This window comes from Somniosus microcephalus, chromosome 5 (genome assembly GCF_052327205.1).
Source record: "Somniosus microcephalus isolate GS21.2 chromosome 5, FLI_Smic_1.0, whole genome shotgun sequence".
Classification (NCBI taxonomy): domain Eukaryota; kingdom Metazoa; phylum Chordata; class Chondrichthyes; order Squaliformes; family Somniosidae; genus Somniosus; species Somniosus microcephalus.
In genome coordinates, this window is record NC_140991.1 from 174,215,747 (window position 1) to 174,243,553 (window position 27,807).

Consider the following 27,807-nt stretch of genomic DNA (forward strand, 5'->3'; position numbering starts at 1 on the left):
ATTAAGTGTACTCTTGTAAGACTGTATCTATTCCAGTAATTTCCAGTGTTGTAATTTTATTGTGCCTTTTAATAAAAATACAGTTTTCTTGTACCAAACCAGTTGTCTACTCCAAGTCTGTATCGCTGCCTGTACCTAAGTCCGCTGTCTAGAACCCAGGGGTGTGGGAGCGATTCAAACCGCTCGGGAACCCAGTCAGAGGCGAGCTGACTGCACACATGCCACCCCCTATAGGCAAGACGGGAAAGTGGTGAAAAAGAATAATATTTATGTGGTTCAAATAGGGTTGCAAAATTCTGGGAATTTTTAAAAGAGGAAACTTTCCATGGGAATTTATGGGAATTTTGAGTTTTTTTGCACACTGATGGTTTTTGTCTCTGACCCTTATATTATCTTTGTCTTCAAAATAGACATACTGTTCCATACAAATAAAAACAGGCTTTCAAAACTTTATTTAGGTTATAATTTTGAACTTTATTGAACCCCCACAAAAAAGACCCATCTAAAATAAAATAAAAAGAGCGTCAGCTTATTTAGCCTGTAATTTGTCCTTATTTTGTCCCTTTGAGTCTTCTACTCATGAGTCTTCTGAGTCTTCTACTCCTCATTGCTCCTCCTGATTCTCTGACTCTGGCTCTGACGTGTCCATTTCCTCCTCTGTGTCAGTGTCTAGCTGTGTGGTGGACACTTCTGTATCTGGCTCAATAAGTTGTAGGTTCGCCCGGATAGCCACCAGTTTCTCCACTCTCTTGTTAGTCAGCCTGTTGCGCACCTTTGTATGCGTATTCCCAAAAAGTGACCAGTTTCGTTCAGAGGCCGCTGATGAAGGTGGGATTTGGAGTATCACCGATGCAATAGGTGACAGGGCCTCAGATGCACAAAGTCCCTTCCACCAGGTATGTGCACTGATATGCTTGCATGATTCCCATATCCCATCCCCATTCCAAAGACCTTGCTTGGTAGAGAACTTTGCCAGACTTCCCAGAACTTTGCCCACATCCAGATTGAGATGGTGTGAGAGGGTAGAAATCACACTGTAAGCACTGTTGATCTGTTCTCCAGAAAGTATTGGTCTCCCAACATGCTTTGGGTCCAGCATGTATGCTGCAGCATGAATCGGCTTGACACAAAATTCTTGACGCGTCTGTATGAATTGAACAATTGCCTTCTCCTCTGCTTTGAGCAGCAGGGATGTGGGTAGGGCAATGCTGATTTGTTCTTTTAAATCAGTAAAAAGCCTGAGAACATCTGACAAGACAGCGTCATCTCCTTCAATCTGAGCAATTGCAGATGCTACTGGTGAGAGTAGTTTAAGGCTACTAACCACTCTCTCCCAAAACACATCATCCAGCAGTATTTTCTTGATGGTGGTTTCCATATCCCCAGGAGTTTCTTGCAGTGACTCCTTACCCTCCAGAAGGCTGTTGTACATTATGACAACACCACCCCATCTAGTGTTGTTGGGCAGCTTCAGTGTGGTGTTCTTGTTCTTTGTCATTTGTTTGGAGTTGTAGGTTGCTGCAACTACCTGTTTTCCCCTGACATACTTAACAACTTGCTTGGCTCTCTTGTACAGTGCTTCCATGGTTCTCAAACCCATGATGTCCTTGAGGAGCAGGTTAAGCCCAATAGACGTAATATGAGGGTAGGCCTCCTCCACTTGAGCCCAAGCAGCCTTCATATTCGCAGCATTGTCAGTAACTACTGCAAAGACCTTTTGTAATCCAAGATCATTGGATAAATGCTGCTGCATCTTTGTGGCATTCTTTACATATGGCTTTCTACAGTGTTTGCACATGTACACAGTCTTTCCATCTTTAATGCCTGGGGTAAAATGCTTCCACACATCCGACGGTAAATGTGGCATTGTTCTATGCAGAGAAATAAAGGGCATTCATCTCTGTGTCGAACTGCGGTCGATCAGCACGATTGCAACAGGGTGATGTACACACACGACGCTACATCACCAATAGTGTATTATTTTGTATATTTTAAATTGAAGGACAACAGAGTTCAACAAGTAACTGGTTTATTTGGTATAAAGTCTGATTTACTTACTGCATCATCACAACATCAGCAGAAAACAAAATTACTTCCCTCAGGACCCCTAACCTGGATCTTAAAAAACTATAGCAGTCTTACAGATGCCTGCAGGCCAATCACAATTCGATATGCAAATATTACAAATAGAGGGAGCTAATCGCTCATCCACTCATCCAACCAATCAGGACACATTTGTTCACAGTCACACACAAAACTTGTAATTATTAAAACAAGCCAAGTAAGAAGATAAACATATATTGATTAAGAAATTCCTTAATAATTAAGATTCCATCTCTGTTAGTAATTTTAAGAGAGGACCTGTGGAAAAAAAAGAAAGAAATACAAAAAAAACAATATTATGCTAGCATGTGCTTTTTTGGGCAAAATTCCCAAAATTCCCAAGCTAAACTTCCCGTGGAAAATTTCCGGAAATTTACCGGAAATTTAGCAGAAACTTTCCACCCCTTTGCAACCCTAGGTTCAAATATACAACAGAACTTAACATTCTAACAATGAGTAACAGCCATGTGCATACCCTTGTTTAACTACAAATCTTTACTCTTACTTTTCCTAGTACTTCTTTGTGTGGAACCCCTGTGGCTTCAGCAGAGGTTGAGGCAGGCTGCTCACATCCCTGCTCTGACTGTTGAGTTACTCTTGGCCGACGTCCTCTGGGTTTTGAAGGCCGTGAGGGTCCCGCCAAAGTCTGCTCTCCAACTTTTCTCATGGATGTGCAAGTATCTGAGCTGGTGTATGATCTGCACAAGTCCTGTGAAGGGGCACCCTCAGAGGGAATGAGTTCCTCTGAGGAGTTGTCATCGTCATGGGCGACCTGTACCACCTCCTGCTGAATGCATGAAAGCCCTGTGGGAAATAAAAGACATGAATGAATACTGTCAAAGTAAGAATGTTTGAAGTTATCATTATGCCAATGAGCATATTTCTGTGGTTGTTGACATCAAGTCAACTTGACTGAGTGCTGTATGCCATGTGGCTGCCTGATATTTTATTCTGTCACCAGGTAGCTGGCAGGCCCCCATCTCCCCATCTCCGATAGCCATGCATGCTGAGACTCCGCTGGTCTCCTGTGCCTCCTAGTCTGCAGATGTTAATTGTCAGCTTGCAACTCCCCCCCCCACCACCTCCCCCCCAATCCTTTAAACTTAGCTCCATCCTGATATAAAAGCCTTGCATTAAATATAACAGTATACTGTATAAGTAACATCAGATACCTGGTTGTATTCAGTGTTTGAAATTGACTGATTGGTGTTTTTTGGTGATTTTGTTTTAAATTATTGCAATAGCATAGTTCAGAACTCCATTGATTTGTTCAAGTTCTGAACAGTTGATTTGACTTTTATGTAACAGCAGGCTGCAATGTACTTTAAATTTCTCTTCCCTCCATCTCTGTCATCCCTCTCCCCTGCTTCTTCCCCTCCCCCTCTTCACCCTCCCTCTCTTTGTCTGCCTGCTCTTTCCTTTCCTCACCTTTTCTCCACTTGCCTATCCTCTCCTCTCCCATCCTCACTTCCCCTCCTGACCCCTTCCCCCTCCCTGTCTCCCATCTCCTCTCCCCTCTCTCCCTTTCACACCCACTCTTCCTGTTCCCTCCCCTTCCCTTCCCCCTCTCTCCCTCTGCCCACTCCCCCTCCTGTCATCCTCTCTCCTCCTCTCCCAAAGAGTATGTATATATTTATATGTACTTGCTACTGATTGGCAGATTCCTGTGAGTCACGCTGGAGACTAATGATAAGACTGTGGTTAAATAACAGATTGCATTTCCTTTATCATTTCTCTATCAGAACAGTACCAAGTACCAAGTTAATCATTGATTAATACTTTAAAATTATCGTATACAGTTCCGTTAACGGACAATTGTACCGTGCAGTAACCCATAATGGTCGATGTCTGGGTTTTATCAGCCATAGAGATGGTACCCCGAGTAGGGACCACCTTTAGGGAGAGTTGTTGTACCAGTTCAGGGTGGATAAAACTCTCCGTGCTTCCACTGTCAATTAAACATTTAACCCTGCACCCGTTTACCTCGATGTCCACCATTGATTTGGATAGCGGGTGCGGCCTGGTCTGGTCCACTGTGACCGATGCCACTGTAGGGCCCTGATCGAGACAAGATGGCGTCCACGCTGTCTGCTCACAAGATGGTGGACCCCACGAGGTCGGGCAAGATGGCGTCCAAGATGGCCGCTCCCACGGCGCACACGCGGCGGTGGCGGGTTTTCCGGCAGGGTTCCCTCTGCACACCTTCCCGAAGTGCCCCTTCTTACCGCACTTAAAGCAGGTGGTGCCTTTCGCCGGGCACAGGTTTCTGGTGTGCTTCGGCTGCCCGCAGAAGTAGCAGTTGGGTCCCCGACGCGTCGCGGCTGTCGTAGGGCTTCTGGGGGGAGAGCGGGGCCCCGACGGTGTCGGGCTGCCGGGCGGGGAAGATGCCTTCCAAGATGGCGGCGCCCTTGGTGCACACGTGGCGGCGTGGACGGCGCGGGCTGAAGAGTAGGCGTCCGAGTTTCTCTGGGCCACATCGAGCCCTACACACAGTGCAATACAATGGAAATGAAACTGAAACCAACCACAGTCACAGGCAGAGAAATGCTGATGAGTGATGAATGGAATATTTCATCACATTGCTTTTATACACAAGAATGAGGGGCTTCAATTATGTGGAGATACCAGAGAAGCTAGGTTTGTTGTCTTTGAGCAGAGAAGGTTAAAGGGAGATTTATTGGAGGTGTTCAAAATTATGATGGGTTTTGATAGAGTAAATAGGGAGAAATTGTTTCCACTGGCAGGTGGGTCAGTAACCAAGGACACAGATTTAAGAAAAGTGGCAAAGAACCAGAGGGCAGATGAGGAGACATTTTTTTATGCAGTGAGTTATGATCTCAAATGCTTTGCCTGAATGGGTGGTGGATGCAGATACAATAGTAACTTTCAAAAGGGAATTCGATAACTACCTGAAGGGTAAACTTTGCAGGGCTATGGGGAAAGAACAGGGGATGTGGGACTAATTGGATTGCTCTTTCCAAGAGCCGCCACAGGCACAATGTGTTGAATGGCCTCCTTCTGTGTTGTAAGATTCTGAGTCCAAATGGTGAAATTTGCAGGTTCTAAGAATTCATGAGGGTCACAGAAAAGGAACTTGGAGTGAGTGAGTGAGCGAGTCAGTCAGTCAGTCAGCCTGTCTATCTATCTGTATCGTTGTCTATCTACCTGTCTATCTATCTGTCTCTTTGTCTACCTACTTACCTATCTATCTAATGAAAAGTTATGAATCTAGCAGTGCATTCATAGCATTCTTTGGATGAAACATTGTCCCAGAATTTTCTGGTGCAGGGCATGGTTAGTTAGACATTTTGTTGCACCCATCAACTCAAAAGTTGCTGGAAGTGTGAGCTGATAATGGCCTGGCGTGGGCAACAGGACATCTGTGACCTTGGTGAACAAGGGACCAACCGTGTATTTCCTTAACAATGAGATGTAAGGATTTAGAAATAAACAGAGGAAGGACTGAGAAGGAGGGTGAATTAGAATGGGTGAATTCAATGTCAAATCAGGTGCAGAAAGAGAAATAAAGACTGGATGAAGAGAGAGAGAAAAGAGACAGAAAGAAAAAGTAAGAAAAAAAATTAAAAAATTAATATTTGGCATTTTTTAAATGGCCAACAACAATTCACTATCTGAAGGAATGAAACTCCAAACTTTTAATTGTTCACTTTCTGGGCCAGCGAAGTAGATTGGCAGTCATTAACAATTATCATGTCGAAAAAAGGGTACTTCTGCTATTAATTACAAGACTTAACTTTCTTTGGTGAGTTTAATGGGCAATTAATGTGCAAATCCAACAACTTCATGAAACTCACAGGGAGGTTAAGGGTGAGCTGCCATTTTCGTGAAACTAATGGCGGACTGGCGCCAATCATTCAGCAACTTGTGACGATTCACAATTCATGGGGTATCTCTTCCTCACCACAAGTTTCCGGACGATTTGCCCATTAATAACAGTGTGCATTGTTCACAAGCTGTTATTTTTTGTTAGCAAAATCTGGCCCATTATACTCAGGGCCTCTCTGCCTGTTCTGCTGGAGGTTAAAGATCGGCTGCCACGATTTGAAGATCAGGGTCCTGCCCAAAAGTCCTCCCTCAACCAACATCAACAAAATAGAAACAGAAAATGCTGGAAATACTCAGCAGATCAGGCAGCATCTGTGGAGAGAGAAACAGAGTTAATGTTTCAGTTCGATGACCTTTCGTCGGAACTGAAATAAGTTAGAGATGTAACAGATTTTAAGCAGGTACAGGGGCAGGGAAAGGGGGGTGGGAAGGAAAGAACAAAAGGGAAGGTCTGTGATAGGGTGGAAGGCAGGAGAGATCAAATGACAAAAGTGATGATGGTGCATGGCAAAAGAAGATGTTAATAGGACAAGTAAAGAAACAAAAGATGGGTCTAGAGGAGGTGTAAATGGGAATAGCAGAATCATCAACAGCTGCCATCCAAAAAAATCGGAACAAAGGTTATGATTTGAATTTGTTGAACTCAATGTTGAGTCTGGAAAGCTGCAAAGTGCCAATCGAAAGATGAGGCGCTGTTCCTAGAGCTTACGTTGAGCTTCATTGGAACAGCGTAAGAGGCCAAAGACAGTGAGGTCAGAGTGGAAGCAGAGAGGAGAATTAAAGAATTAAAGAGACAGGTGACCAGAAGCCCAGGATCATGCTTGCGGACTAAATGGAGGTGATGTAAGATGTTTGGTTTCCTCGTCCTTACAAGGGTTCTTTGAATCTGGGTTTTACAGGAACAAAATGGTAGATGACACAAAGGTTTAGGTTCAACCCAAACCTGTTAGTTTATTAAAACCAATAAAACACAGACAAAACCCTGTTGAGATTTGGCTGAAACTTACAATCACCCATACGGCCGGTCGTCACCGTTGCGGATTGTAGGCCTGGATCAGAGATGACCTGTCCCCGTCCTCCTTTATCTGACTGCAGCTGCCTACACAGTGCAAACCCCTTGTAGAGTCAACTGATACTTACAATCACCTGTCCGGCTGGTTGTGGCTGACGTCAATTGCAGGCTGGGAGCTGAAGATGACCGTCTTCCCTTCCTTCTTACACTTGGCAGTTGCTGTAGCCAGAGCTAGCTTCCGAGAGAGAGAGAGAGCTGTGGTGTGGTTCCTTTTTACAGCTCTTCCGACACACCTTTTATAGTCTGGGCCTTCCCCCAACACTTGTTTTCCAATACACACCTAGTAATCCAAACCACAGGATATGTACAGGGCTAAGGGATGGAATATAATTCCTTATCTTGTCTCCCCCCCATCCCCGTAGTACATATTTGATGTGATTTAGTCTTACTGCTGATGTGTTTTGCCCAAGGTTAAAGTGTTTTCCATTGAGGCCAGGAAGTCCATTGTTCCAGCGAAACTGGTATCATTGTCTTGTCCATTGAAGATCCATCGAAACCCATTAAAACACAAAGGCCTAGAAATTCAGTTAGGGGCGCCCAGCTCGCCTGGGCGCCGGAATTACCGCTGCGCGCGGAGCCACTTGCGCCAGCGGGATATTCAGTTTCAGCGCCCCAAGTGGAAGCCGGCCGCTAAACAAGGGTTTCGGCGCCCCGAGCGGGGCGCCGAAACTGAATATCGGCGTGCAAAGTGCTGCAGCGCCACCCGCTGCGGCACGGCAGCCTGCGGTACTGCAGGCCTTCCTCTCGCTCTTAAGGGGGAGGTGCCTGCAACAGCGCGATCCCCGCTCGCGAGTGCCGGCAAATGAGCCCGGCACCAAGGAGAAGTGCCGGGCTCTCTGGAAACAGCTGGCAATGCCGCGGGGGGGGGGTGTAGGAGGCCGGTGACGGAGGTGCGGGCAGGCGGCCGCCGAAAAAGCAGCCGGCCGCACCTCCACCTTAACTCGCCCCACTACTGGCACAGGTAGGCCCCGTGTACCGGTCGCTGTTTGCGGCCGGCGCGGGGGAGGCGGCAGCAACCAAATATGGCCAGCGGGGCGATAGCGGGGCGCTGCGCACACCGATGACGTCATCGGTGGCGGCGCAGCGCTACTGGCTAACGCCGCCATTAGCGCCCCGCTAAATATCGTGGTAGGTTTGCACAGTGGCACAAAAGCCCTCTTTGGGCACAAACTGGTGGCGCAGGCCACTGAATTTCTAGGCCAAAGTCTCATTGTCCAAAGTTAAATCACCTATTCACCATTAAATCACCTATCGAGACGCTTATTGTCCAAAGTAAATGTCTTTTCCAAAGTTAAATTAAAACTCACAGGTGTGCCTGTGTTTCTAGGTTTAACTGTACCATGCCCTTACCACTGGGCCAAACAGGCTTTCAGCATTTTGCTATTGTACAGGTTTTTTTTTAAATCTAGAGTGTAGTCACTTCTGTTAGTTCGTCCCTCGAGCTGTTGGAGGTGTTTGGTTAAGAACCAGCATGGATCCACCTCAGAGGTTAAACTTGAACATGGTGTTAGACATAGGCCAGCATTGATTTCCACCTCGAGGAAGCCTTCGCCCTAGCTGTCTGTTTTCCTCTCTCGGTCATCTGTTTTTATACTTTATTTCGATGGGCTGGAGATTGCCTGGTGTCAATCATTTTACCCATCCCATTGTTCAATTACAAGGGAGAGGGTATCTCTAACAGCCCCCTCCCTGCCTCATGAGGTCATTTTCCTCCTTATCTCTGTTCTAAAGGTCTTGTTATGTTTCTTTAAGAACATTTTATGACTTCTGGTTCCATGTTGTCTTGTATTTTCTGACTCCTTCATCACTTCCATGTCCTGGCCTTGGCCATTTGTCTTTTGCACTTGTTATCTGACCTTACTGATATTCCAGCCATCTGTTCCCGGCCGCATTTCTTCAGTTTATTTCTCTGTTCCTTAAGAATTAAAACCCTATTTAAAATACCTATTTCTTACACTATCCAGGAACGCAGATAGCAGATGGAACCTGTTATGTAAAGGTACGGTTCCCAGAGCGGGTGAAGTCATTGCTGTATAGCATGAAATTTGGGACAATGGAAGGAGTGCAGTACTGCATGATAACCAGGTGAAGGTTTGTTATTATTGTCTTAGACACGACCATCTTGTAAGAAGCTGTTCAGACTTATACTGCTATAACTGCGGTGAGCCTGGACACATCACTCGGAGCTGCAACGCAGAGAGCTGTGGGGTGTGTCACAAAGGCCCCACCCGCTGTGAGTGTGAAGCAGAAGGAAGCCTCTTGAGTGACGAGGAGATGGGAGAAGGAGCAGGAAGTGTGAATGGAGCGACTGGAGGAGTGGAGCAGGTGGAGGACGCAGCTGGTGAATGGAAGGAGAGAAGAGCACAGGAAGAGACAGAAAATTGCAGAGCAGAGAACAGGATGGAGATGGTGGAAAACACACGAAGTACAGTGGAAAAGGACAAAGACAGCAGTGGGCAGCATGGGTCGAGGGCAGAGTTGAGTCATAATATGGCTTGGCTCTCCCTAAAGAATCTTGTGTCCACGGGGGGAGAGGAGGCTGGAACGGGGTGCGGGTTATATGTAAGTACTCCAAAGAATGATGCGGAGTCAGACATCTCAGGGAGCAGGAGGGGGCAAGACAAGGAGAGGGTGCAAGATGCAGGAGCCTTAAAGGGGCAGCAGGATGGGAGTGGGGAAACAAAGACATCAGAAGAGAGCAAAATAGGTGCAGATGCACCATTGTCCCAGAGAGAGAAGAAACGTGGAGCAAGGGTCAGCAGTGGCAATGAGGCCGAAGGGAGTGTCGCTGTTGGAGAAACTGTGATAGCAGGAAGACTCTCTAAGGGAGATTACATATCTGACAGGGAGCAGGGACAGGAGGTTACAGAAGAGCTTGAGAGTGAGGAGTCAGAGGGGGACAGAGACACGGAAGTGGGGGGTGGAGTGGCATCGTGTGGAAAGGGAAAGGTTAGTGAGGGGCAGAGGGGCAGCTCCTCGGCCCAAACTTAATGTAAAGAAGAGGCTGAAACTGCAGGGAAGGTTCAAATGGGAGATGAAAAAGAGCCGGAGGTTGCAGAAGAAAGCAACAGCTGCCCCAAAAGTTGGGAAGGAGCATGAGAGGAGGGAAGGGCCGGAGATTAAATGATGGGGGGATTATCAGGCACACTTCCCTTATTTGGAGCCATAATTACTGATCAATTTTTAAAGTACAATAGATTAGTATATGCTATGGGAGATAAATTAAACTTCAGGTTTTGATATTAATATGTGGTGGAGGAATGGCTGTGCAGAGTGGCGGAATGGATTTGTATGATACAATGGAATGATCATGATGTTGTAAATGTTTTTAATGTTCAATAACTAATATATTTTAAAACATTGAGTAGCACCCTCACCTCTGAGTCCAGAAGGTTATGTAGGGTTCTCAAAATTCCCACATTCCCCAAAGTTATGGATAAAGGGACCCTGCGTGGACAAGTTATGAAAAGACAGGCTTCTGCAACCTCCTGACCAAAAGGACAGGATTTTAAAAGCAAGGCTCTGCAAACAGGCAGGCACCTTTTTTTCAAGCCTGGAACGAAACTTAAAATGCATAGACCTGTGAATAGACTCCGTGGGGCCAGACTGTGCAAACACAGAATATGCATTTCATTCGCCTTGAAACAGATCAGGTTAGAATGGGCCTCAATCAAGGCCATCAGGTTTCTGCATATTTAATCGGTAACAGCTCACAGAAGCCACCAAGTCAGGAAAACCCGATTAAGTTTCATGCATAACCAACAGCCAGGACATCGAAACCATTAAAACACAGAGACAACCATTTCAGGAGTCGTTAAAGTAAATGGCTGTAATCAGTTTAAATGAGCCCGCCAAAAGTTAGACAAAGGACTGACCTGGTTTGGCGCGCAGATATAAATGAAGAATCGGGTATAATTGTAGGCCCATCGGTAGTGATCTCTCTCTCTTGCTCTGGCCTCTTATCATTTGGCTTTTGGCCTGCTGCCTCTTGTTCTCGTGCCCTGGCCTCGTGGCGGGCTCTCTTCTCGCTCCCCGTGCTGCTCAACACCAAGGACGCCCATTACTACACTGAGGGCCCAATGCGGGAGAAGAACGCGACCCGAGTTCGAAACCACACAGGACACACAGGCCACAAACGGGCAGACAAGATGAGATGAGACGAAGAATACGGTAAACCGATAAGAGCAGAGAAGGGCAGCGAAAGACGCGTTGGGGAACAAACGCCTAGTTATAAGCTAGCGTTTTGTGAATAAGTTGGCGTTACATGCATGGACAGTAAAACCCCAATTTAAGAATATGTTGGTGTTTGAAGAATGGGTAGCAAAATCTAGACAAACGGCCTAGTTATAAGCTGGCGTTTGTCACATGGACAGTAATAGCCCAGTTGAAGAATAAGCTGGTGTTCGAAGCATGGATAGCAAAATCATTAGACGGTAAAGACTGCCAACCGACCCCCAACTGCCACAATACCGTTGGCGACCGCCCGAAGGAGAAGAAGGCCCATCGCGATGAAGTGCTTGACGAAGACGTTAACGGAGAAAAAGGGAGGGTGCCTTTGCACAAACAACTTCAGTGCCGCGCCCTGTGACCACGTGGCGACGGGATACCCCAAAGGACAGGAAGAGCGGACTTTAAACCCCACCATCTAAAGTGACAGGTTTTGAATTGGTGAGCATGAATTCCTGGCCCCTCATAACTTAATCTAGTTAGGTGGAGGGGGTGGGATAAGGATAAGGGGATTTTTAATGTACTTGTTTCCCTCGATGTGCCGTGTGTTCCCCATTCCCATATAAGTGTATTAACTGTTTTATGCCTGTAACTATACCAGTAATTCTCAGTAGTATTGTGTTTTATTCGGCCTTTTAATAAAATCTGGTTTTCTTGCACCAAACCACTTGTCTACTCGATTTTCTGTATCGCCGCCTGTACCTAAGTCCGGTGTCTAGAACCCAGGGGTGTGGGAGCGATTCAATCCACTCAGAGACAGTCTGGGGCAGAGCTGACTGGGCACACACACGCCAAAAACCCCCTACAGTTATGGTTCAATCCTATGCCAGAGACTTGAGCATCAAAATCTAGACTGACATTCCAGTGCAGTACTGTCAGAGGTGCCGTCTTTTGGATGAGATGTTAAACCGAGGATAACAACAGAAAACACTGGAAAAACTCAGCAGGCCAGGCCGCATCCATGGAGAGAGAAAAGCAGAGTTAACATTTCAGGTTGAAGACCTTTCATCAGAACTGGAAACAAGCAGGAAATGGGACAGATTTTAAAGCAAGTTTAGGGGCTGGGAAATGGGGGAGGGGATGAAAGAACAAAAGGAAAGGTCGAGGCCCTGTCTGCCCTCTTAGGTGGACGTAAAAGATCCTGTGGCACTATTTTGAAGAAGAGCAGCGGAGTTATCCCTGGTGTTCAAGCCAATATTTATCCTTCAATCAACACCACTAAAACAGATTATCTGGTCATTATCACATTGTTGTTTGTGGGAACTTGCTTCTCTACTTTTCAATGCTATTCTTCTAAAAATGAAACCTAGTGTTGTGTATGTAACCGGTTACCTTTAAGGGAACTATTGAATGTAACCGTTCGCCTTTAAGAGCACTACTTTAGGGTGGCACTATTTGTTGGCTCATGTATACTGTAATACCGATAGTGACCACACCAGTATATAAGGGTTGTGATACGTTAACTAGGGCAGAATCGCCCGAACCTCTGAATAGTAAAGACCTGTTTTATTTTGTTAATCGTGGAGTCTGTGGATTATTTACAATACAACCCACAGACTTAACATTGGCGACGAGTCGGATTCGAACTCTGCGGCAGTTATTTCACGGCGGCTTCGTCCACAAACAGGACGTTGAAGGTTTCAAATCTCACCACCCCACTGGATGTGACAGGCATTAGGACCCTGAAGCCTCCATCAGCGACTGAGCACTGCAGAGCAGAAGACATCCAGGCAGCTTGTGAGGAGAAACAGGCTGGGAAGACAGAGGTACAGGGCCATCGATCGGGAGATAAGGGCGATCGCAATCCCTGATAAGAGCCGCGGTGAAACGCGTGAGCGGGTGAGCCAGAGCCCGGGAGGGTGCAAGCGAGAGGCGCTTAGCGGGCCAGCGATCGCACCAGCGATAAGGGCCGGGAGCCGCTTCAAGCGGGAGGTGCTTAACGGGCCAGCGATCGCACCGGTGATAAGGGCTGAGAACCGCTTCGGGCGGGCGGCGCACCAGCGATCGCACAGGAGATACGGGCCGCACTCGGGCTGACAGTCAGCGTCGGGGGACGGGTGAAAACCGCCATTGAAGTGGGCGGCGAGCGCCGAGAAGCGCGGGAAAGCCGCCATTGAAGTGGGCGGGGAGAGCGAGAAGCGCGGGAAAGCCGCCATTTTTCGCGGGAAAACCGGTGGGGAAGAAGACAGAAGCGGGAAACCGCCATCTTAGAAAATTAATTAGAATTTTCAGAAAGGCTGGTGTGTTCTCAAGAAGAGAAGAAAATTAATAATAAGTAAAGAAATACTTGTACTGTACTCGAAAAGAGAAGAAGATGCCTAAGCGAGGAAATATTAATGATTTTAATGCTGAAATAGAAGACTGGGCCACGTATGTGGAACGCATAGAAATATATTGCGTAGCCAATGAAATTGAGGATGACGACAAGGCAATAACTTTGTTAAATTCGATGGGAGCAAAAACATACGGGCTTTTGAAACATCTAATAGCACCAGTTAAACCAGTGGACCAGACGTTCGAAGAGATTGTAGCAGTGCTGAAGGATCACTTGAACCCCACACCGTTGATGCTGGCTGAACGATTTAAATTTTACGCCAGAACCCAGAGGCAAGATGAAAGCAATGCGGAATACTTAGTCGAACTGCGTAAGCTAGCGAAATACTGCCAGTTTGGAGGGAATTTGACAGAGGCGCTGCGGGACAAGTTCGTATGCGGCTTGGCCAAAGAAGGAACGCAGAAGCGACTTCTGGAAGAAAACGACCTCACACTGGACAGGGCTGTCCTCATAGCTTCATCGCACGAAGCCGCAGCGAAAGGAACGGCGGAAATGCAGCAAAAGGCGGCGGCACTTGGGGTGGACCAAATTACTGCAAGCACTTCCAAATGCTACCGTTGTGGAAAGACAACGCACGACCAGAATCAGTGCTGGTTTAAGAACCAGGAGTGCAGGAAATGTGGCAAACTGGGTCACATCGCGAAGGTATGCAGGTCCGGAAAGAAGACCAACAAGCAAAGGAAGCCACCACCACAAGGAAAGTACAACAAGGTACATCAGGTGGCTGAAAAGAGTTCAGACGAACAAAATTCAGACTCAGACCCAAACAGCCAGGAGCTGGATAGTCTGAGAATCCACAATGTGGGTAAAGTAACTGATCTACAGATGATCTGGGTCACACTAAAAATAGCGGGAGTCCAGGTACGAATGGAGCTGGACACGGGATCAGCTGTGTCCGTCATCAACCAAAAGGACTATCACCGGCTGTTCTCTCACATACCCTTAAGAAATACCAAATTTGTATTACAGACATACACGGGGCATCATGTATACCCCCTGGGAAAAATACGAGTCAAGGTGAGAGATAGGGGTAAAGAACACCCACGAATGTATCTGTACGTATTACCTGAGGGAGGACCACCACTCCTAGGGCGGGAGTGGATGCAGAAAATAAACATAGAATGGCACTACCTAAAAGCCATAGGGAAGGAGGACTCGGTGCAAGCTATCAGCTCAGATTCTGAAATGGATGACGTGACGACCAAGGTAAACATGGAAGACAAGGAAAAAAAGGAATTGCTGATGAGGGGAAAGGAAACGAAGACAGGCAGGCAGGCCCATGTTACCAAGCAAAATCAAGCTGTAGAGCAAAACCCCAGGTTGACAGAGAATTCTGAGCCTGCTCAAGCTAAGGATTCATCCACGACGGAAGAACACCGAGCTCGGTCCCAAACTTATGTCAAAGTACAACGACGATTAGAACAGTTGAGTGCCCGTCTCGTACAAGAGATGGAAAATATGATAAAGTTCTGGCACACCGAATGGGAGACCCTGGAAAGGCAACAGAGACAGCTAGCTCAAGCAGAGAGCGACCATAAAGCCATCGTGGCCAAGTACCAATCACATTCCCCTGAGGCTGTTCAGGAACTAGAATATACACAGAATGATCCAAAGGAAGAGGAATCTTCAGGAAGTCAGGATGGTATTCCAGTTCACCTCTACGACTTGTTGCAAGCAGAGTGTAACGAGTTGAAAGAACAGTATGAACAGGCTCAGACTACAATCCTGGAAGGGGTTAACTTGGCAACTTCCGAAAAGCTAGTGTTAGAGAAAGCATATGAGCAACTAAAGGTTGAACATGAACGACTAAAGGTTGACCATAAGCAAGAATTACAAAGACTGCAGGAAATGTTTGATGAGCTTCAGGCCAAGGCTGACTCATCGGTAAAGATTCCATCAATAGATGAAAAATTAGTGGTGGAAGACATGGCAGAACATGAAATGCAGGACGTCCAAGAACTCGTTAAATTATTGAAGGAAACCCAAGACAAATATGAGGCGGCAATGGCCGAGGTTCAACAACTTGAACATATTCAACTAGGAATCCTTTCAGTAGAAGAAAAGGAAACTGTAAGAATGGGCCCTGAACATGAGCTTAAATCTTCAAAGGAGAGGGGTTTGGAGCTCTCAAAAGTTATTAAAATAGCTGAGGTTGCAACACAGACTGAGAATGCGGAAACGGCTGCTTCAGTAGAGGGATTGAATAGTCCGATCAATCAATCTCCAAAGGAAGTTGAAGTATTAAAATCACAAATGAGGTCATTAGTAAACAACTTGCTGAAAGCCCAGAAAAAGCTAGATGAAGCGGAACACATGAAGAAGTCTCTTCAGGAAAGATGTCTGGATTTGGAACAAAAGCTGGCTGACGTCCAGCTGGGTATGGAGGACATAGAAGACCCTCTCGCTGGCCTAGCTCAGGACGACACCGAATATTACCATGACCTGTCGGACGACTCCGAATATTACGATGTCCTGTCCTGCCCAGCTTGTAACTTCGACCCCCAAGGTGCAGAAATCATGGAGGAGCACCAAAAGTCTACGGAACATCGGGAGAAGGTGGCTCTACTACGGGAAGTAAGAGAGATAGAGAAGGAACAGCAGTCGGATAGCGTCCAGTTGGGTAAGGAAGAAGTAGAAGGGCCTCTCGACCTGTTGAGTGATACTGAATACTACGAGGATGTGGTATGCCCAAATTGTGATGGAAACTCCCAAAGTGCTGAAATCCGGAGGAAGCACTTAAGGTCTAAAGAACATAGAGAGTTGGTGGCATTACAGCTGGCTGCCGAGAAGATGGGAACGACAAGAGTTGTAAAAAGGCAGAAAAGAAAAAGAAGAGGCCGAAAATAATAATTGTTTAAAATATTGTTACTTCTACTACCTCCGGCCAAACACTACGAAAAGATGCTGTCTGGAACGAATTAAGATCAGAGACTGAATTTACGAACTGTTCCCACAGAGACTGAACCTGTAAACTGTTCCCCTGAGAGTATTCTGTAAATTGTTCTATGACGTTGACTCCATCGAGAGTATATCTCTAAACTGTTATATGAAGTTGAAGATTGTATGTTTAAAGGGGATTCTGTAAGTAATAAGCTAAAAAGGGAGGAGTGTTGTGTATGTAACCGGTTACCTTTAAGGGAACTATTGAATGTAACCGTTCGCCTTTAAGAGCACTACTTTAGGGTGGCACTATTTGTTGGCTCATGTATACTGTAATACCGATAGTGACCACACCAGTATATAAGGGTTGTGATACGTTAACTAGGGCAGAATCGCCCGAACCTCTGAATAGTAAAGACCTGTTTTATTTTGTTAATCGTGGAGTCTGTGGATTATTTACAATACAACCCACAGACTTAACACCTAGTGAATGGCTTGCTTTTTTAAATGGCCTATTAAACTGCATCACTACTTTTAGTAATTTGTGTATTTGCAATCCTGCAGCAACCTGTCTTTTGAAGTGGAGGCAGTTAAGACAGATTTCCTCTGACATGTCCAGGCACAGCTCCCAGGGTAATGATGGGTGTGGCCAAAAAACCTCCGCGGTCATTTGCAGGCGACTCACAAATATTCTTTGGACAGGTTGGGTGATTGGGCAGATGCAGTATAATGTGGATAAATGCGAGGTAATCCACTTTGGTGGCAAAAAGAGGAAGGCGGATTATTATCTGAATGGCAATAGATTGGGAAAAGGGGAAGTGCAACGAGACCTGGGTGTCCTTGTGCACCAGTCGCTGAAGGTAAGTATGCAGGTGCAGCAGGCGGTTAAGAAGGCAAATGGTATGTTGGCCTTCGTAGCGAGAGGATTTGAGTACAGGAGCAAGGATGTCTTGCTGCAGTTGTACAGGGCCTTGGTGAGACCACGCCTTGAGTATTGTGTGCAGTTTTGGTCGCCTTATCTGAGGAAGGATGTTCTTGCCATGGAGGGAGTGCAGCGAAGATTCACCAGACTGATACCTGGGATGGCAGGAATGATGTATGAGGAGAGATTGGGTCGATTGGGCTTATACTCACTGGAGTTTAGAAGAATGAGAGGGGATCTCATTGAAACTTATAAAATTCTAACAGGACTAGACAGACTAGATGCAGGAAGGATGTTCCCGATGGTGGGGGAGACCAGAACCAGGGGTCATAGTCTAAGGATAAGGGTTAAGCCATTAAGAACAGAGATGAGGAGGAATTTCTTCACCCAGAGAGTGGTGAACCTGTGGAATTCTCTACCACAGAAGGCAGTTGAGGCCAATTCATTAAATATATTCAAGAAGGAGTTAGATATATTTCTTAAGGCTAAAGGGATCAAGGGATATGGGGAGAAAGCAGGGACAGGGTGCTGAATTTGGATGATTAGCCATGATCTCATTAAATGGCAGAGTAGGCTCAAGGGGCCGAATGGCCTACTGCTGCTCCTATCCTCTATGTTTCTCTGTTTCTCATCTTAATTGTTCATTGTGTTCAGAACCCTAAAGGACTACCCATCCTCATCACATTGTATGGTATGACATCAAAGGCAGTGATAGCCAAGAATAACGAAGAAAAGTATTAGCTGAGAACGGAATCCAAAATAGAGGCCTATCTAGTGGAACCGATGCAATGAGCAAAATGGAAACAAGGGAACATAAAAATATTGCCATCCCCTCTCCCCAAAATCTGCTCCTATTAAGAGGCATCATTGAGTGAATGAACTCCCAAGCATTCTGATGCTGCCAGTACTGCATTTATGGGTCAGGCTCACGCTGTGGGAGAAGCTTCACCCAAACTTGTAAAATTGGCAGCAGGTGAATGTTATGTTGTATTTAAATATCTGAATGAGGCTGTGCACACTAGTAGTGTGACTCTTTGACTCCATAATGTTGTGTCGGTACCTTTCTACCTAGACACAATTTAGGACTCAGAACTCAGAGGTTCAAACATGAAGTGCTTTATTCAGGAAGGAAAAGAAGTTCTGGAAAGTTCTGAACAAAGAGAGCTAAACTTAACCAAGAGAACACCCAACCATTTATCTGCTGTGACCGCGCCACCACAGGTGGGAGGAGAACACACAATACATAACACATAATGCCCGTCGAAGAACTGGATGCAGTAGGAATCGTGCATGTGAGGTCATCTTGGTTATGAAATCACAGACCCAGGATTAATGGACAGAAAATCAATGGATGCATGTCTGTGATTTCCCAACCAGTGCACCGTGGGAGCAGAGATCTGTGTCAGCTGTGGCTCAGTGGATAGCACTCTTGCCTCTGAGTCAGGAGGTTGTGGATTTCAAGTCTACTCCAGGGACTTGAGCACAAAAATCTAGGCTGACACTCCAATGCAGTGCTGAGGGGGTGCTGCAGTGTTGGAGGTGTCGTCTTTCGAATGAGACGTTAAACCGAGGCCCCATCTGCTCTCTCAGGTGGTTGTAAGAGATCCCATGGCACTATTTCAAAGAGATGTTATCCCTGGTGTCCTGGCCAATATTTATCCCTTAATCAACAAAACAAAAACTGATTAGCTGATCATTATCACATTGCTGTTTGTGGGAGTTTGCTGTGTGAAAATTGGCTGCAGTGTTTCCTACATTACAACAGTGACTACACTTCAAAAGTACTTCATTGGCTGTAAAGCGCTTTGGGACTTCCGGTGGTCATGAAAGGCACTAAATGCAGGTCTTATTTTACTTTTATTTTAGAAGCACTCAATTGGGGAATTAGCCCGAGAGTCTGCGGACTATGCTCACCTGAGTTTCCTATAGGTACAAAGTTGAAAACCTTACAAGTTAGTCATGCACAGAGCCAAGATAAATATGTACTTTAATCAGTTTATCCATCTGCTCACGAGAGGTTGTGTAACAGGTGCTTGGTAGTTGCACTTTGTTCTTTCTGAAACTATTAATGGATGATATAACTGTAGATTTGTCACTGTAGGTTACTGCACTTAATGGAACTGTATTGTTTAATTATTAATTAATATAACTTCATTTCTGAAGAGTACTTTTAAAATAAATCTATTAAGAGGTTCCCTCCTGTATTCCATCCAACTTGGTCTTTTTTTTCCTCTGTCTCGAGTTCAGATCATGCATCTAACACAATAGTGAACCTCTCATATAATATATAATAAACACAGAAAATGCTGGAAATACTCAGCAGGTCAGACAGCATCTGTAGAGAGAGAAACAGAATTAACGTTTCAGGTCAATGACCTTTTGTCAGAACCTCTCAGCCTGTCATAAGAGGTTAGCCCAAGGGTTGGTACTAATATGTAAATAGTAGAGTGTTCTGATTCAAAATGGGGGCTCTGGTGGGACAGCAGTAGTATTGTTTCATTACAGTTCATGCAATTGTATTTTGTAATTGTATAGTGATGCAACCAGAGTCTTATCTTTAGCAGTCCAGACCTTCAGTGTGTATTTAATTGAGTTGTGGAAAAGGTGGATTGAGGCTGAAATAATTTCCCCTTCACCTCATCACTATTTATTGGTCAGGTCACACTCCTGTCCTCTGTGGATTGCTGGCAGTGGCTACCTGAATGCGAGTATTTCCAGGCAATCATTTTAGTTTTTAATCTGTCTCTTAAATTAATAAAATGTTATTTTTGACTTGATAAAATGTTATTTTTGACTTGATAAAATGCAATGGTTCTTTATTCTACATTTAAAGATGATATTGAGTTGAATCAACAAACATTCGAGTGGACTTGAATGTGTTTTCTGCCCTCCCTTCTGCCAATTATCTGACAAGTATGGAGCAAGCAGAGGAGGAGGAATGGTGCTCAGTGATGTTCTTTGCTGCACCCCTGGCTCTGTGCGACTCCCTCCATGTCCTCGGGCCTAGCCCCTGGCCCCATGGGCATTTAACATGTCTGCCATTTGTAGATTTTGGCTCTTCAGTTAATATCTAGGCTTCTGATTCTGATAATCCTTTAGTATAGGAAGAATGCATTTTATTTATTATACAAATGTGCTGGAAAATGAATATAATTGTGTTTTTAAAATAATAAAGAAAATTGTGTTTCTTTATATAATTGTTTGATGTTAGTAATTATTAAGAGATATCATTGCTGACTGTCGTTCCCACTCTCGTTTGGTAAATAAAGACGATCTGTGAGAATTATTGACTGGCAGATTGTACTTGATTTGGATTGTTGTAAAAATATTAACAGAGATTTCTGACACTAATTTAGGGGGCAATTTTAAACTAACCCACCAGTCGTGAAACTGACAGGATCGGCTGCAATGCTGGTTTTACACCCTGCCTGATTTTACTTTCCATTGAAGACAGTCATTGTGGAGACGAAGTCCTGTCTTCACACTGAGGACATCCTCCATCATGTTGTGTGGCACTACCACCGTACTAAATGGAACAGATTCAGAACAGATCTAGCAGCTCAAAACTGGGCATCCATGAGGCCATGAAGCCATCAGCAGCAGCAGAATTGTACTCCACCACAATCTGTAACCTCATGGCCCGGCATATCCCTCACTCTACCATTACCATCATGCAAGGGGATCAACCCTGTTTCAACAAGGAGTGTAGAAGAGCAGGAGCAGCAACAGGCGTACCTAAAAATGAGGTGCCAACCTGGGGAAGCAGCAACACAGGACTACATGCATACTAAAAAGCGAAAGAAGCATGCTATAGACAGGGCTAAGCGATCCCACAATCAATGGATCAGAGCAAAGCTCTGCAGTCCTGCTACATCCAGTTGTAAATGGTGGTGGACCATTAAATAACTAATGGGAGGAGGAGGCTTCAAGAATATCCCCATTCTCAATGATGGTGGAGCCCAGCACGTGAGCGCAAAAGACAAAGCTGAAGCATTTGCAACCAACTTCAACCAGGAGTGCCGATTGGATGATCCATATCGGCCTACTCCTGAGGCCCCCACCATTACAGAAGTCAGTCTTCAGCCAATTCAATTCACACCAAGTGATATCAAGAAACGGCTGAGCGCACTGGATACAGCAAAGGCTATGGGTCACGACAACATCCCAGCTATCGTGCTGAAGACTTATGCTCCAGAACTTGCCGCGCCTCTAGCCAAGCTGTTCCAGGAGAGCTACAACAGTATCATCTATCCGACATTGTGGAAAACTGCCCAGGTATGTCCTGTCCACAAAAAGCAGGACAAACCCAACCCGGCCAATTACCGCCCCATCAGTCTACTCTCAATCATCAGCAAAGTGATGGAAGGTGTCATCAACTGTGCTATCAAGTAGCACTTACTCACCAATAACCTGCTTACTGATGCCCAGTTTGGGTTCCACCAAGACCACTCGGCTCCCAACCTCATTACAGCCTTGGTCCAAACATGGACAAAGGAGCTGAATTCCAGAGGTGAGGTGAGAGTGACTGCCCTTGACATCAAGGCAGCATTTGATCGAGTGTGGCATCAAGGAGCCCGAGTAAAACTGAAGTCAATGGGAATCAGAGGGAAAACAGTCCACTGGCTGGAGTCATACCTAACACAAAGCAAGATGGTTGTGGTGGTTGAAGGTCAATCATCACAGCCCCAGGACATCGCTGAAGGAGTTCCTCAGGGCAGTGTCCTAGGCCCAACCATCTGCAGCTGCTTCATCAATGACCTTCCCTGCAACATAACGTCAGAAATGGGGATGTTCGCTGATGACTACAGTGTTCAGCGCCACTCACAACTCCTCAGATAATGAAACAATCCATGCCCGCATGCAACAAGACCTGGACGATGTTCAGGCTTGGGCTGATAAGTGGCAGGTAACATTCGTGCCACAGAAGTGCCAGGCAATGACTATCTCGAACAAGCAAGAGTCTAACCACCTCCCCTTGACATTCAATGGAATTAGCATTGCCGAATCCCCCACTATCAACATCCTGGGGATCACCATTAATCAGAAACTTAACTGGACCAGCCACATAAATACTGTGGCAACAAGAGCAGGTCAGAGGCGAGTGTCTCACCTCCTGACTTCCCAATGCCTTTCCACCATCTACAAGGCACAAGTAAGGAGTGTAATGGAATACTCTCCACTTGCCTGGATGAGTGCAGCTCCAACAAAACTCAAGAAGCTCGACACCATCCAGGACAAAGTAGCCCGCCTGATTGACACCCCATCCACCACCTTAAACATTCACTTCCCTCTACCAGTGGCGTACCGTGGTTGCAGTGTTTCCATCTACAAGATGCACTGCAGCAACTCGCCAAGGCTTCTTTGGCAGCATCTCCCAAACCCGCAACCTCTTCCACCTAGAAGGACATGGGCAGCAGGCGCATGGGAACACCACCACCTCCAAGTTCCCCTCCAAGTCACACACCATCCTGACTTAGAAGTATATCACCGTTCCTTCATCGTCGCTGGGTCAAAATCCTGGAACTCCCTACCTAACAGCACTATGGGAGTACCTTCACCGCATGGACTGCAGCGGTTCAAGAAGGTCGCTCACCACCACCTTCTCAAGGGCAACTAGGGATGGGCAATAAATGCTGGCCTTGTCAGCGACACCCAAGTTCCACAAGCGAGTAAAAAAAAATATCAGGTGGGGTGTATAACCGGCATTACCACCAGCTGAGTTAGGTTAAAATTGCCCCCTTAGAATTAGAAGCATAGGCCTAGAAATTCGTGGCCACCACAAAAGTTGCCGGTGCCAATGTGGCCGTTAATGGTTGCCAAAAATGGTGGCAGTAGCAGGAATGAAAAATTGCCGCTGGGGACTAATTATCATGAACCCAGCGCTAAACTCAGTGTAACGCAGTCCTGGTGGCATTCACGCTGGCAGCAGAACCCAATATGGCGTGCCCATGCGCCATTGCTTCTTCAACAGCCTCTGAAAGCGAGGCTGTGATTTCGCAAAATATTGTGGAATCTTAAAAGGGGAATGCATCGTCCTTTTCTTAGAAGGACAATGCCTTCTGAAATGATAAAAATAAAAATGATGTAAAAATAGGCAGTTTTTAGCCCTTACAGCTCAACAGCCTTCTGAAAAAAAATTATATTAAAAAATAATTCCCAAATGGGAGTATTCAGCTCTTAAAGCTGAATTGCATTCCGCACCTAAAAAAAATGGGAAAAGTGCTTCAGCACTAACACAAATGACTCAGCAAGCGAGGGAAGGGGCAGCCACGGTCTTGCATGCAGCATTCCAGATGTGTGCAGGTGGTCAAAACTACAAGATAGGTCCTCAACCCACAGGGACCAGGAGGCCCTCCAGAATGAAGGATGTGGGACCACATCACCGAGGCCAACACAGCCAGCAGTGTCGCCCCCGCCCCCTGGCTCCAGTGCCCAAAGATGTTTCATGACCCCAGACCAGTGGACTAGGTCAGTGAATGCATCTTCAAAAACCATCTCCTACCAACTGCACCACGAACTTCACACATTTCTTAATGCATGACTTCCCCCCACCTATCACTCATCTACCAACAATCTGTACCAATCAGGAGGCACACCTCCCATTCCTAGCTTCACCTCAGCCCCTTGGAAACATAGAAACACAGAAACATAGAAGATAGGTGCAGGAGTAGGCCATTCAGCCCTTTGAGCCTGCTCCGCCATTCAATGCGATCATGGCTGATCATCGAATTTCAGTACCTGGTCCCTGCTTCCTCCCCATAACCCTTGATCCCTTTAGCCTTAAGAATTATATCCAACTACTTCTTGAATATATTTAATGAATTGGCCTCTACTGCCTTCTGTGGTAGAGAATTCCACAGGTTCACCACTCTCTGGGTGAAGAAATTCCACCTAATTTCTGTCCTAAATGGCCTACCCCTTATCCTTAGACTGTAACCCCTGGTTCTGGACACCCCGGCCATCGGGAACATCCTTCCTGCATCTAGTCTGTCCAGTCCTATCAGAATTTTATAAGTTTCAATGAGATCAACTCTCATTCTTCTAAACTCCAGTGAGTACAAGCCCAATCATTCCAATCTCTCCTCATACGTCATTCCTGCCATCACAGGTATCAGCCTGGTGAATCTTTGCTGAACTCCTTCCATGGTAAGAACATCCTTCCTCAGATAAGGCGACCAAAACTGCACACAATACTCAAGATGTAGTCTCACCAAGGCCCTGTACAACTGCAGCAAGACATCCTTGTTCCTGTACTGAAACCCTCTCGCTACGAAGGCCAACATACCATTTGCCTTCATAACCGCCTGCTGCACCTGCATGCTTACCTTCAGCGACTGGTGCACAAGGACACCCAGGTCTCGTTGCACTTCCCCTTCTCCCAATCTATTGCCATTCAGATAATAATCTGCCTTCCTGTTTTTGCCACCAAAGTGGATAACCTCACAATTATCCACGTTATATTGCATCTGCCATGCTTTTGCCCAATGACCCAACCTGTCCAAATCATCCTGGAGCTTCTCGGCATCCTCCTCACAGCACACACGCCCACCCAGCTTTGTGTCGTCTGCAAATTTGGAGATATTACATCTAGTTCCCTTGTCTAGATCATTAATATATATTGTGACTTGCTGGGGTCCAAGGACCGGTCCCTGCGGTACCCCACTAGTCACTGCCTGCCACTCGGAAAAAGACCCGTTTATTCCAACTCTTTGCTTTCTGTCTGCCAACCAGTTCTCTAGTCAAGTCAATACCTTGCCCCCAATCCCATGTGCCTTAACTTTACATGCTAATCCCTTATCAAAAGCCTTCTGAAAGTCCAAATACACCACGTCCATGGGTTCTCCCTTATCTATTTTACCAGTTACATCCTCAAAAAATTCCAGTAGATTAGTCAAGCACGATTTACCTTTCGTAATTCCATGTTGACATTGTCCGATCCTGTCACTGTTTTCCAAGTGCTCTGCTATTACATCTTTTATAATGGACTCTAGCATTTTCCCCACTACCGATGTCAGGCTTACCAGTCTGTAATTCCCTGTTTTCTCTCTACCACCTTTTTTGAATAATGGGGTAACATTAGCTACCCTCCAATCCATGGGTACTGTTCCAGATTCCATCGAATGTTGGAAGATGATCAACAATGCATCTACTATTTCGAGGGCCACTTCCTTAAGTACCCTAGGATGTAGATTATCAGGCCCTGGGGATTTATCGGCCTTCAATCCCATCAATTTCCCTAACACCATTTCCCTACAAATAATTATTTCTTTCAGTTCCTCCCTTTCATCAGACCCTATGTTCCCCGACACCTCTGGGAGGTTATTTGTGTCCTCCTTTGTGAAGACACAACCAAAATATGTATTTAATTGGTCTGACATTTCTTTGTTCCCCATTATAAATTCCTCTGATTCTGACTGCAAGGGACCTACGCTTGACTTCACCAATCTTTTTCTCCTCACATATCTATAAAAGCTTTTACAGTCAGTTTTTATGTTCTCTGCAAGCTTACTCTCATATTCTATTTTCCCCTTCTTAATTCTCATATTCTATTTTCTCCCTCTACAGGGCCATCAGCGAACAACAAACTGCGCACCCAGATGGAGCTTTTATCGTCGCGGGGGACTTCAATCACATAAACCTAAAAACTGTACTACCGAAATTCCACCAGAATGTCTCCTGCCCCACAAGAGGGGAGAACACACTGGATCAAGTCTACACGAGCATTGTAGACGCTTATAAGGCCATTCCCTGCCCCCACCTTGGGAAGTCTGACCACCTCTCCCTGTTTCTAGCCCCGGCATACAAACCGCTCATCAAAAGAGGGAGAACATCAGTGAGAGCAGTGAAAGTATGGCCAGAGGGGGTAGTATCGGAGCTTCAGGACTGCTTCGAACGCACTGACTGGGGCATGTTTGCCCAAAATGACATCGAGGAATACGCATCCACAGTGCTATTCTACATCAACAGCTGCGTCGAGGTCGTCACGACCCATAAAAATATCAGGACATCCCCCAACCAGAAACCCTGGATGAACGGAGAGGTCCGCTCACTGTTGAAAGCACGCGACGCAGCATTTAAATCTGGTGACGCGGCGGCTTACAGTGCAGCTAGGACCAACCTAAGAAAGGGTATCAGGACTGCCAAAAGGAAACAGACACTACGGATAGAGGATCACTTCCGCAACAACTCGAACCCCCGGCGCATGTGGCAAGGCATCCAGTCCATCACTGACTACAAGGGCAAAAGCACCAGTCCCCCGGTTAGCGATGCCTCCCTTCCGGAGGAGCTTAACAACTTCTACGCTCGCTTCGACAGGGACAACATGGAGCCGGCTACCAAAGCCTTGCCACCCCCGGAAGACCAGGTACTCACTCTGTCGACCTCCGACGTTAGGGGTGTTCTACGCGGAGTGAACACACGAAAGGCTGCTGGACTGGATAGCATCCCTGGATGGGTACTCAAGGAATGTGCTGATCAGCTGGCTGATATCTTCACCGCCATCTTCAATCTGTCATTGGCCCAGGCAGTAGTCCCTACATGTTTCAAGACCGCTACCATTATTCCTGTGCCAAAACAAACGGCTGTGACGTGCCTGAACGACTATCGACCTGTCGCACTCACACCCATCATAATGAAGTGTTTCGAGAGACTGGTCTTAGCCCACATCAAAGCCAGTGTTCCTGCCTCCCTTGACCAACACCAGTTTGCCTATTGTGCAAACAGATCAACGGAGGATGCAATCACAACTGCTCTACACTCGGCACTGAATCACCTAGATGGCAAGGAGACCTACATCAGAATGCTGTTTATAGACTACAGCTCAGCATTCAACACTATCGTCCCCAACAAGCTGGCCACCAAACTCCAAACTCTTGGCCTGAACACTTCCCTCTGCAACTGGACCCTGGACTTCCTAACAAACAGACCCCAGTCTGTCAAATTAGGTAACCACACCTCCCCCCCCTGACCCTGAACACGGGGGCCCCACAAGGATGTGTGCTGAGCCCCCTCCTCTACTCCCTCTTCACCCACGACTGTGTGGCTGTTAATGGTTCCAACACCATCATCAAGTTTGCAGATGACACCACGGTAGTAGGCCAGATCACCAACAATGATGAGTCAGCCTAAAGGGAGGAGGCCCAGCATCTCGTGAAGTGGTGCGCCGATAACAACCTGGCCCTTAACACCAAGAAAACAAAAGAAATCATTGTGGACTTCAGGAAGTCCAAAGGCGGAAGTCACACCCCCATCCACATCAATGGGGCTGTGGTGGAAAGGGTGGACAGCTTTAAGTTCCTCGGAGTCCACATCACGGAAGACCTCTCCTGGTCCCTCAACACCTCCTCTCTGGTGAAGAAGGCCCAGCAGTGCCTATATTTCTTAAGGAGGCTGAAGGGATGTAATCTGTCACCCCTGATCCTC

General features: G+C 46.2%; 1 protein-coding gene across 1 annotated transcript; it reads right to left on the minus strand.

Annotated features, from left to right (window-relative positions):
* Positions 1-591: 591 nt before the first annotated feature.
* Positions 592-12,832, minus strand: LOC147117447 (uncharacterized). Its single transcript, XM_085988442.1, has 3 exons — positions 7,090-12,832; positions 4,087-4,586; positions 592-2,907 (listed from the first exon to the last, which is right to left on the minus strand). Exon 3 carries the CDS (start codon positions 1,892-1,894, stop codon positions 605-607), a length of 1,290 nt encoding a protein of 429 aa, XP_085844568.1. The 5' UTR covers positions 1,895-2,907; positions 4,087-4,586; positions 7,090-12,832; the 3' UTR covers positions 592-604.
* Positions 12,833-27,807: the final 14,975 nt, after the last annotated feature.